The following is a 12,680-nucleotide window of genomic DNA, read 5'->3' as shown; positions in this document are numbered from 1 at the left end:
CAAAGAGGAGGGGGCCTGAATGGTGCAGGGAATACTAAGTGATGAAAGAAAGACTAAGAACGGATGTAGGAAATGCAACGATGATGGTAAAGAAAATAGCAGAAATGAGGGAAAGGAGAAATCAAATGTAGATGGAAGGGGAGAAGTAAGGGGGGATGGAATGATGGCCAGAGAATTATTAAATTGGAAATTGAACAAATGTCAAGGGAAAGATGCAATACAGAGGGGAATAAGAGTGAATGAAATAGGAAGATTTAATGGAAAGACGAGGATTGAGAAATGAGATGAGGGTATTTGAAAGGAAGAGGATGTGATAGGATTGGTTTGTAAGTGAGGAGACTTAAAGATGCAAAATTGCACAATTACACTTTTTATTATCCCCCTCTCCATCGGGAAGATCAAAATCTGACAGTGATTTAAATCAAGGTAATGCTGTAGTAGAAACATACATATGATTTGAATGAGAAAATCCAGTTGTACTAATGTGATTCAGGGTTTCTCAAATACATTTATGCCAGAGTTGGATACCATTTGGCACTACCTTGTGCCTTTGTCCAATTTATTTACTAAAGAGTTTACTCCAACCCTTTTATTATTGTGTTTTTGTGTTAATAATCCCTGCATTTTACTAAATAAAACCTTTTTGATTTTGTATGATAGTATCTCTATATACCCAGTCCTTTTTGATGGTAGATGATAGTATCTCTATATACCCAGTCCTTTTTGATGGTAGATGATAGTATCTCTATATACCCAGTCCTTTTTGATGGTAGATGGTGGTATCTCTATATACCCAGTCCTTTTTGATGGTAGATGGTGGTATCTCTATATACCCAGTCCTTTTTGATGGTAGATGGTGGTATCTCTATATACCCAGTCCTTTTTGATGGTAGATGATAGTATCTCTATATACCCAGTCCTTTTTGATGGTAGATGATAGTATCTCTATATACCCAGTCCTTTTTGATGGTAGATGATAGTATCTCTATATACCCAGTCCTTTTTGATGGTAGATGATAGTATCTCTATATACCCAGTCCTTTTTGATGGTAGATGATAGTATCTCTATATACCCAGTCCTATTTGATGGTAGATGGTGGTATCTCTATATACCCAGTCCTTTTTGATGGTAGATGATGGTATCTCTATATACCCAGTCCTTTTTGATGGTAGATGATGGTATCTCTATATACCCAGTCCCTTTTGATGGTAGATGATAGTATCTCTATATACCCAGTCCCTTTTTGATGGTAGATGATGGTATCTCTATATACCCAGTCCCTTTTTGATGGTAGATGATGGTATCTCTATATACCCAGTCCTTTTTGATGGTAGATGATGGTATCTCTATATACCCAGTCCCTTTTTGATGGTAGATGATGGTATCTCTATATACCCAGTCCCTTTTTGATGGTAGATGATAGTATCTCTATATACCCAGTCCCTTTTTGATGGTAGATGATGGTATCTCTATATACCCAGTCCTTTTTGATGGTAGATGATGGTATCTCTATATACCCAGTCCCTTTTGATGGTAGATGATAGTATCTCTATATACCCAGTCCCTTTTTGATGGTAGATGATGGTATCTCTATATACCCAGTCCCTTTTTGATGGTAGATGATGGTATCTCTATATACCCAGTCCTTTTTGATGGTAGATGATAGTATCTCTATATACCCAGTCCTTTTTGATGGTAGATGATGGTATCTCTATATACCCAGTCCTTTTTGATGGTAGATGATGGTATCTCTATATACCCAGTCCTATTTGATGGTAGATGGTGGTATCTCTATATACCCAGTCCTTTTTGATGGTAGATGGTGGTATCTCTATATACCCAGTCCTTTTTGATGGTAGATGGTGGTATCTCTATATACCCAGTCCTTTTTGATGGTAGATGATAGTATCTCTATATACCCAGTCCTTTTTGATGGTAGATGATAGTATCTCTATATACCCAGTCCTTTTTGATGGTAGATGATAGTATCTCTATATACCCAGTCCTTTTTGATGGTAGATGATAGTATCTCTATATACCCAGTCCTTTTTGATGGTAGATGATAGTATCTCTATATACCCAGTCCTTTTTGATGGTAGATGATAGTATCTCTATATACCCAGTCCTTTTTGATGGTAGATGATAGTATCTCTATATACCCAGTCCTTTTTGATGGTAGATGATAGTATCTCTATATACCCAGTCCTTTTTGATGGTAGATGATAGTATCTCTATATACCCAGTCCTTTTTGATGGTAGATGATGGTATCTCTATATACCCAGTCCTATTTGATGGTAGATGGTGGTATCTCTATATACCCAGTCCTTTTTGATGGTAGATGGTGGTATCTCTATATACCCAGTCCTTTTTGATGGTAGATGGTGGTATCTCTATATACCCAGTCCTTTTTGATGGTAGATGATAGTATCTCTATATACCCAGTCCTTTTTGATGGTAGATGATAGTATCTCTATATACCCAGTCCTTTTTGATGGTAGATGATGGTATCTCTATATACCCAGTCCTTTTTGATGGTAGATGATAGTATCTCTATATACCCAGTCCTTTTTGATGGTAGATGATAGTATCTCTATATACCCAGTCCTTTTTGATGGTAGATGATAGTATCTCTATATACCCAGTCCTTTTTGATGGTAGATGGTGGTATCTCTATATACCCAGTCCTTTTTGATGGTAGATGGTGGTATCTCTATATACCCAGTCCTTTTTTTTTTAAAATTCTTTATTTTCTTCGTGCAAGGAATAACAAAGCATTTATCAATGCCACAACAGCATATTTAAAGGCATAAACACAGTAGTTTTACATTTATGGCATGAGAGTGTCCACACATTTTTTAGTTATGTTATGAACAAGCTATTCTGTTAGTAATGCCTTTCTAGGTAGACTATTGTACGGGAGGCAAACATAACATAAAGTGATAATAACCAAATCAAGCTGGGTGCATGCTGGTCAGCAATAATGAATACTTCAGTTGTTTGGTAACAGTAGCGTAGGGTTAGTGAGTGTGTTGGATGTCGTCGCTTTAACCTGGGGCCCTAGGTGCAGTCTCGCTTTACTCGCTTAACTGTGCTTTGGTGTGGTGTGCATATTCCAAGTAATAGCAAGCAGTAACAGGCGGTCCAACCAGTCAAGTCTTATAGTAAATAGACAGGTGGGTCATGTGTCGATTATTGTGTCCGTCTTTAGTGAAGTCGCGTTAACAAGATAAATTAAGTGTGCCTATACAAATCCTGCATTTGTCATCTATCAGGTTAAACCGCAATTAAACATGCATTTGTGATTTCAATAAGTGACAGTCAGTTAGAGACAGGCTGATTAGATCAACAAGCTGTGTGCTCATATTTACAGTGTGGTCCATAGGCAGGCATATTGATGGAGTATAGCACCAGGCATCAGATATCAAGCTTTGGTGGTACAGAGTTCCTGAGGGAAAGGTGGCAAAAGGTAAGTTATTTTCAGTTATAACAAGTCCCTCTTCAGATGAACGAGAGATGTCCCCCCCCTCCCTCTCTCCGACAGCAGCGGTGTGGACGGTCGATTTTTGCCTCATCATGTGCCGGTGGGCCCCACAGTGCAGCAGTAGTTACGGGTCGCTAGTGTCCCTCTGTCCCCCCCCCTCCTGCCTGAATGTTGATCCCCGTTCAGTTCATAGTGTGGCTATGCTGCCCCACGAAGTTTAGGGCCTCATGTACGTGCTTTCGTGTCGCTTTGGCCCTTCACCACGAAAGGGGTGGAATGTCCCCTGGTGGTTTCCTCCCTGTTTTGCTTTTTGTAATCTGTATCTCCTTGGCTCAGTTTTCCTTCGTGTTCGTTTGCTGGTGTCCGTCTGTTTATGGTAGCATTAGTGTGAGTGGGCCTGATTTCGCGTTTTGTTGTGTGCCCGTAGTCCTATCGTATGGTGGCGTCTCTGCTCCATCTGTATATCTTGTCGTTTGTTTCAAGTCTTCTTACTGCTTATCCTTTTCCCTTGACCTGTTGTGTGGTTTAGTAAGAGCTTTTTTGCGTGTCTGTGGTTGTTCATATTATTTATTTATTTATTATTTATTTATTTATATATATATATATTTTTTGCTACTTTATCTTTGGTTGCCCAGTGTGTGTTTCTTGTGTGTGTTGCTTCTTTGTGTGCTCCGTGGTTTTTGTGTTTGTCATGTGTCCCCCACTTTGGAGTTCGTGTCTCTCTGCTCTAGTCTTGTTTCATATCCGCTTCTAGTGTGATAGCTCCCGTTTCTTCTTTACCTTTATGTTGTGTGTGGATATCTTCTCCCCTTGAGGGGAGGGAGGGGGGTGGAGGAGAGGGTGAAGGGGGGGTGGAGGAGGAGGGAGGAAGGGAGGGTGTCTGTCTCCTCCCGTGACGCGTCCGTGTCCCCTCTTATGCTCGTTCCCGACACTCTCAGTTGGGTGCACTCTTTCTGTGTCATGTCTTAAGTGATATACAATATACAGGGAGTCCACAATTCTGTGTGTTTATCTTCCCTACCTATTGTTCCTGCTATTTTGGCTTCTGCCCTTCTGATGTCTTCTACTTTATTCTTCCATTGTTCTATTGTGGGTATATGTTCTTTCCTCCAGTGCAATGGGATTAAGGATTTAGCCGCATTTAGCAGGTGTCTCAGGATTGACTTTTTGTAAGAGGGTATGGGTCGTTCTATGTGATGTATGAGGGCAGCCCCCATTGTCAGCTCTGTAGGGTCTCCTAGGATGTGTCCAATTTCTTGTTCAATGTTCCCCCAGTACGGTTTTATTTTATCACAGTCCCACCAGATGTTCCGGGGCCGTTTCCGCATCTCCAGCAGATGTTCGGGATTGTTGGTGTGTAGCGGATAATCAGGGAGGGTGTGCGATACCAGTGCGTGAGAAGCTTGTAGTTTACTTCCTGGTAGTGGGAGCTAGTGGAGCTTTTGTGTTGCAGTATTAAGATCTTTTCCCACTGGGTATCTGTAAAGGATTCCTCCGACCATTCCTCCCACTGCCTTTTGTATAAGGTGTTTTCAGTTCGGTGTCCTGTCAGTATGCTTTGATATATCGTGGAGACCCTCCCTTACGTCTCAGGTGTCTGTGTGCATAGGTTCTCGAACCATGTGAGGTCCCTATGTATTTTGGCTCTATGTGGTAGATTATGGTAGTAGTGAGTCAGCTGGACGTAATGGAATTGGTGCATCAGCGTGTGTGGCCCCTCCTCCGATATTTCTCGCAGCGGTTTCACTCCCGTGTTGCTTAGAGTTGCGTATATGGGTATGTATCCGTCTTGGTTATCCATCAGCCAAGCCGTCGGTGGGAGGCTGTCGCCTAGGTTAGGGTTGTATGTGATCGGTATCAGCGGGCTGGGTTTGGGGGAGATCTGCTGTCCTTTCCTCAACATATTCCAGTGGGTCCAGTGTTTATTAAACGTAAACAAAGCAGAAGCCAATATAGTGTCGTATGTAAATAGACACAGGTATGGCTTAATATCAGATACACTCAACATTTTTAGAATATATACCATTGATATACTACACTGTGTGTGCTTGCTCTGGTTTTATATTTTACATATTCCTGATGACCTTCCTAGGCGCTGCTCCCTCCATCTGTATACATCTGTTCTCTGTTCTCTGACCAGGACAAGAGAGACTCTGGTTTGTGTTGTTCCAACTGCCTTGCATTATCCACATCACTAGCACTAGAAACGTATTCCCTTGTTCTGTCCAGATTACTACGCGTTCCATTTACTAGAAATGGCAACAGATTGTAAAAAGAATTTATGCATTTGAGTATAATCCCCACATGCATTACATACAGTGAATCATATATTTCTAAAATAAAGGTAATAAAACTGCTGTATCAATCTTTATCACTTTCAGGACTGCTAATGTTATTCTGAATCCATTCATTCCTCCCTCTTCCTTGACTGTAGAAATGATATGACCCATTGAAAATTATTTTACTGTTTGAAAGCAGGGGGTGTGAAGATATGTACAGCTAACTTGATGACTGTAAATGACTAACCCCTGGCATGTGGAAAATACATTTTTTAACTCTACAGACTGGTAATCATTTCTTGAGAAAAAATGATGGCGAGTGAGGTTTTATGGACTAAATTTCATACTGCAATTTACATGAAAGTAAAAATGTTTCTACTTAATTCGGGTAGTGAAATTGTTAACAATGATTTCTTAGTATTTTTTTCATTCAGTTCAACATCCTTTCTTTAATTTTTCAGGTGGCAGTGAAAATTATTGATAAAACTCAACTGAATCCAACAAGTTTACAGAAGGTGAGCCGTTGACCCATTTATGTCTGTTTTTTGTTTTTGTTTTTGTTAATCTTTCTTTTATTAAGGCACGTGAGTTGGGTTACAGAATGAAGAAAGGGCAATTTACAAGTTGAATAAAAGATAGGGATATCACAGCATTCGCATGAATGATTAACATTTCCTAGATAATAATGCCTCATTTTTTTTTTTTTAAGTAGTTAGAATTTAAGCATGCTAAACTGTTGTGATTTTGTGTTTGTTTATTATTTCTTGACAAAGGCAGAATTGTCACGATCTGTTACCTTATCCCATCGCACCCACGTGGTGCAGGATCCAGGGCAGACTCCTCTTCCAACAAGTTCAGCATGACCCACGACGGACGTCACGGCCCTTTTTATGACGTGGCGCATGTGCGCCGACGTAATTGACGCAGTCCTGTGTCATCAATACCGGCCCAGAATGTTTTGGGGGCGTGGCCTTAAAGCAAAAGACGCTCCCTTATAAAAGGGGCGCCGTTTGCCTTGTTCCTTGCCCTATTGTGGTTCCTTGTGTTCCGCTTAGTGTTTTTTGATTCTCCTTGCGTATTTACTGTTGTTTCTGTGTACTGACCCGGCTTTTGACATTCCTGTTTTCTGGTTCCCTGACTCTGCTTGTATTTTGACCCCCTGATTTCTGGTATCCTGACCTGGCTTTTCTTTTATCGTTCTCCTGTTCTATGGTGTTCTAATTTTTGGCAATCCTCTGACTACTCTTTTCTACCTACGTTAAATCCGACCATTCTATGGTTCGGTAATACGTGCTTGGTTTTTCTGTGGGTTTACATACTGTGTATTGGGTTGTCACACGACCGTGATAAGAATAGTTTTATTTTTAATTTGAAATTAGGTCTTTGTAAGCTATGATACAAATTAAGAAGGATCTGTTATATCGTATAAACCATTCAGTTTTTTTTCACAATATTACAACAATTTCTTTGAAACGGCTTATGATTCATATTGTAAAGCGCTTGTGAATCTTTTGGCGATGATAATAATAATAATTATTATATGTGAGATTCTGTATGCTATGGCTTAACTATGACCTTTAGAGGTCAAAACATTAGCAAGTCTACTTTGGATAGTGGAGTTACCATGACTGTAAAGGAAGGTATTGCGGACTCTTATTTATGGTTCCTACTTATTGAGGACCTTGAGTGTGGTCTTGGAGTGTTGTAACTCCTGGCCTCCTGTGGTGAGGGGATTCCCATACTAGAATGAGTTATGTTGTAATCTTATTTGGGTTGGTAGCCATATTTGTCTGAAATAACAAAATTACTAAGAACCGTAAATAGAAAAGTGCTGGGAAATGCTTCAAGTGATAGATAGTATACTACAGTGATAGACTGTTGTGCTGAGCTGTGCTTAATGGAGGTTTTGTGTCACATTGGATAACATCCTTACTGGTTTATGTGATCAGTTTTGGACAGTACATAACTGTAACAAAAGCTGCTATGCTAGCTGTGCCTAAGCTATATCTGTGCTTTGCTTTTTTTTTCCTTTTTTTTGTCAATGTACTGTTTTTATTGAGGCAAATAGATGTATAAAACAAGTATAAAGATAGAATAACCGCTAAAACATTAAAGCAATAAACATAGCATTTGTCTTAAAGGCAAGGCTGAATTTTAAAGGGACACTATAGTCACCAGAACAACTACAGCTTATTGAATTTGTTCTGGTGAGTAGAATCATTACCTTCAGGCTTTTTGCAGTAAACACTGTCTTTTCAGAGAAAATGCAGTGTTTACATTACAGCCTAGTGATAACTTCACTGGCCACTCCTCAGATGGCTGTTAGAGATCCTTCCTGGGTTATGGCTGCCTAAAATGAATCCAAACATTCAGTATCTCCTCCCCACTGAACTTTCCTCATAGAGATTCATTGATTCATTTGATTGGCCAGGGCTGTGTTTGAATTGTGCTGGCTCTGCCCCTTATCTGCCTCTTTGACAGTTTCAGCTAATCCTATATGGAAGCATTGTGATTGGATCAGGCTTGTGATTGGATTGGCTCCAGCTACCACTTCTGCTGATGTCAACAGGCTGTGGGCAGCTCTAAAGGAGAAATCTACATCTAGATTCTAGAGAGATGTAGTAAAATACATGTAATAATTACATAAAAGCTTTTGTATTAAGTTTTAGCTTGTTATTGTATCACAGGCCACAACCAGGCTCTTTAGGGACATAATGAAAATCATTAGGTAAGTACAAGAAAACCTTATAATGTTGGATAACTGTTACTAAGCATTCAGTATATGCAACAGCTAGACTACATTTGGAAGCTTGCTTAAAACCCACTTGTGCTGACAATCTACCCCATTTTGAAAAGGGAGAATACATTGGTCGGTTTTGACTGGCATAGTAGTGCCCAGTAGAACCTTCTTTTCGAGCCCTGGCTGTTTTGGGAACAAACACAAAAAGTCCACTGACCCTTCCATTTGAGTCAAAGTCCTGCGAGAGTTCCCCTAGTAGAGATCTTCCCAAAATAGTGGCCAGTGGTCTGGAGCACCTTCCAACTGGGTTCCCAGCCCAGAGTTCTCAGCTGTGACACTACCCAGGTCCTGCATATCAACAGAAAGGATGAGCTAGGGTTTGCCATGATGGATCCGTTGACAGATGATGGATACGTTTGCATAGATAGCTTCATATTTCTCCTTAAAGGACCACTCTAGTGCCAGGAAAACATACTCGTTTTCCTGGCACTAGAGTACCCTGAGGGTGCCCCCACCCTCAGGGACCCCCTCCCGCCGGGCTCTGGAGAGAGGAAGGGGTTAAACTTACCTCTTTTTCCAGCGCCGGGCGGGGAGCTTTCCTCCTCCTCTCCATCTTGATCGCGACGTCATCGGCTGAATGCGCATGCGCGGCAGGAGCCGCGCTCGCATTCAGCCGGTCGCATAGGAAAGCATTTACAATGCTTTCCTATGGACGCTTGCGTGCTCTCACTGTGATTTTCACAGTGAGAATCACGCAAGCGCCTCTAGCGGCTGTCAGTGAGACAGCCACTAGAGGATTTGGAGGCTGGATTAACCCTCATTATAAACATAGCAGTTTCTCTGAAACTGCTATGTTTATAAAAAAAAAAGGGTTAATCCTAGAGGTACCTGGCACCCAGACCACTTCATTAAGCTGAAGTCGTCTGGGTGCCTAGAGTGGTCCTTTAAAAGTTTCACCTCCGTTCAGTTTCCTGGGCTGCAAGGTGTAGTGAAGTTGAAAAAGAGGCCATCTTGATTCTTCCACCATGATGACACAGAGTGGACAGGTGATTGGAGTGGTTTACAGATGGAAGGTAAAGCTTCTTTAGTGAGGACCGGGATAACCCCCACCAGTCCAGAAGGTAGGAGGTGGAGGGGGTGTAGAACGGGGCTCAGAATGGATGCTGCAATATTCACCTCTCTTCAAGCTGGGAGATTGTCCCTATCTCTGTCTGCAGGGGAAGGTCTCAATCACTCAAACAGGAGCATTCCTAGGCTCACACAATGGTCTAAATCAATGTTAGATTGACCCACTGCTGCCAGTGGACTGTTCCTGAGGTGAGTATAAGAAATCGGCGTCTGTTTAGTGCTAGTACGAAGGAACTACAAAAACGTTTGTCCGCCATCTTGGCAGTCAGATCCTGCCCCCTCATAACGGTGCTTTTATAGCGGCTGTCAACATGAATGCTTGCAGCTCTGTTTTATTTTTTATTTTGATGAAAAAATGTTTTAATGTAGTCTCTTGACCCGTCAGCCTGCAGCAAATCTAACATATGAAGGATAGAGAGCTGACATGTAAAGCTTGCTCCCTGCATTGTTACCACAGTTTAAAATGTGGTCACTAGGTAACAGATTCTATTAGCACAATGTGCTTTTCATAATTCAATGGTTCTTAAAGGACCACTATAGTGCCTGGAAAACATACTCGTTTTCCTGGCACTATAGTGCCCTGAGGGTGCCCCCACCCTCAGGGTCCCCCTCCCGCCCGGCTCTGGAAAGGGGAAAAGGGGTAAAACTTACCTTTTTCCAGCACTGGGCGGGGAGCTCTCTGCTTCCGATCCTCCTCCGTTCAGCCCCGTCGGCTGAATGCGCACGCGCGGCAAGAGCTGCGCGCGCATTCAGCCGGTCGCATAGGAAAGCATTTACAATGCTTTCCTATGGACGCTTGCGTGCTCTCACTGTGATTTTCACAGTGAGAAGCACGCAAGCGCCTCTAGCGGCTGTCAGTGAGACAGCCACTAGAGGATTTGGGGGAAGGCTTAACCCATTTATAAACATAGCAGTTTCTCTGAAACTGCTATGTTTATAAAAAAAATGGGTTAACCCTAGCTGGAGCTGGCACCCAGACCACTTCATTAAGCTGAAGTGGTCTGGGTGCCTAGAGTGTTCCTTTAACCCCTTAAGGACCAAACTTCTGGAATAAAAGGGAATCATGACATGTCACACATGTCATGTGTCCTTAAGGGGTTAAAAGGACATTCCAGACTGGATTGCACATGCTTTTTACTTATTAAAACTGAGAATTATATGGAACTGGCATTGAAAAATGCAGAAACAAATCACCACTATCAGGTGGAATTCATTCTTACAGGACCAATGTCAGTAGCAGAGTATATGCCATAATATTGCTAGACTGCCTCACTAGTGATGTGTTCTATGTGTTGACCACCATTAGCTGCTTTGGTGAAGGAGATGTACAGGGTATGCCAAATAGGTGTTAAGTTGTGTGTAGCAAGACAGGTACACTTTCATTGTAATCTCTATTGTTGTTTTTTAGTTTTTTTTAATATATATATATATATATATTTATTTCTTTTTTTTTTTGCTATCTTTCGGAGTATAAAGATTAAATTGTGTTTCCTATAAAGTGGTACTATGTAATTTCTGCACAATAGTTACGGTACATAATTTTTTTTTTTTTTTTAAACCTCTACAGTTGTCATGGTTAGGGTCAAAAAGTTCGATTTATTTGTTAATAAAAAAACGTTAAAAAAAAAAAAAAAAGTAATATGTCATTACATGTGAGCTTACATATCCTGTAGGTGGAAAATTATTTACTCTGGATTTTTGTTACCTAGATATTGGCATTGGTATCTTTTATTTAAACTCTTATTCCGAAATGCATATGTTTCTATTTGTTTTACAGGCCCCCTGTCTGGTTTTGGATAACTAAACCCACATCCGATTCCAGAAAGTACTATATATAGCATGGACTTAAATTTCACCCTAATCCCTGAACACACCCACGGCCCCCCTCTCTTTCTTGATTTGTCTGAAGGGCACATGAAAACCTCTACTTTGCTACAACTTGCAGGCCATAAAAATTTGTGCCGATGGTGCATATGTATGTAACTTAAAATTGAATGCCTTAACGAAAAATATGTACAAATGCGCATATTCGTTATTTGAGCCCGAAGTGATGTATTATATATACATTTTTTTAATTTATTTTTTTAACATTATTTCTGCTTTTGCTTGCTTGTTGCCTTAAAATTGATTAGTCATTTTTCAGAGATGAATATTAATAAGATGATCTTTACTATAATCAAATCTGTTCTAATTTGACCTGTTTGTATAAAAAGACAAATTAAGAGCAAACTGTAATTTATAGATAGTACAATGTATAGGTGGATTTTTTTTTTATCCCTTTTCATTTTAAAGAGCTGCATCACATTATATATCACAAGAACAATGAGATCAATAAGAATGCATAACAAAACAATAAATGTTATAAAAAAACATATGTTATCAAGGTAAATAATGAATATATAAGTGGAGCGCAAAATAGATGATAACAATAAGCCCATGTACACGCCAATAAGTGCAAAAAACACAATTTAGACAGTATACTTCTGGGGCTTTTGATCGATGCAATATTCTCATGTAAAACAAGAAGCACAAATACCAAATAATCGTGCAGTATATCTGAGAAGTGGCTTTCAATAGCTTAGTAAATAGCTGTGTATAGTTAATATATAACAATTGATTTATTGCACAAATAGAACATATAAAAATAACATTTAGGCTCATTGATGCTATTAGCTTTTTGGAGTAGGTCAGTAGTGCCTCCCCTGTTGTTTCCCCTGGTATTCCTCTCAGGCAGATATTCCGGCACCTATGTTGGGCTTCCATCATGGCCACTGTTCTGTGCAGTTTCTGGACTTGTTGGGTCAGGCCCTCCAGGTGAGTCTCCTGAGTTTGCAGGCGTGCAGCGTGGGCCTGTTCCCTCTCCTCCACTCCTCTAACCTTCCAGAGTGCACGCAAGTCCAGAAGTAATTTTTTTTTTAATGCCCCCCTTTGTAGGGGGAGACGAGTCTTCCTCTGACTCGGTCTCCGAGGAGTGCATGCTCTGCCTGGATGAGTCCAGGAGCTGCTCTTCCTTCTGTGATTCCTCAGAGTCTTCCTCCTCGAGCCTCGTG

The 12,680-nt window shown here is 40.7% G+C and overlaps 1 protein-coding gene across 2 annotated transcripts in view; it reads left to right on the top strand.

Moving 5' to 3' along the window:
* The window catches only part of MARK1 (microtubule affinity regulating kinase 1), a 140,726-nt gene that overhangs the window by 54,034 nt on the left and 74,012 nt on the right, over nucleotides 1-12,680 (top strand). For both annotated transcript variants that reach the window (XM_063443810.1, XM_063443811.1), the window contains exon 3: nucleotides 6,224-6,277. In XM_063443810.1, coding sequence (XP_063299880.1) covers nucleotides 6,224-6,277 — 54 coding nt within the window. The remainder of the gene's footprint in view (nucleotides 1-6,223; nucleotides 6,278-12,680) is intronic.

Source organism: Pelobates fuscus, chromosome 2, assembly GCF_036172605.1.
Source record: "Pelobates fuscus isolate aPelFus1 chromosome 2, aPelFus1.pri, whole genome shotgun sequence".
NCBI lineage: Eukaryota > Metazoa > Chordata > Amphibia > Anura > Pelobatidae > Pelobates > Pelobates fuscus.
The sequence above is the reverse complement of the archived record's forward strand: the minus strand, read 5'-3'. Positions and strand labels throughout refer to the sequence as shown.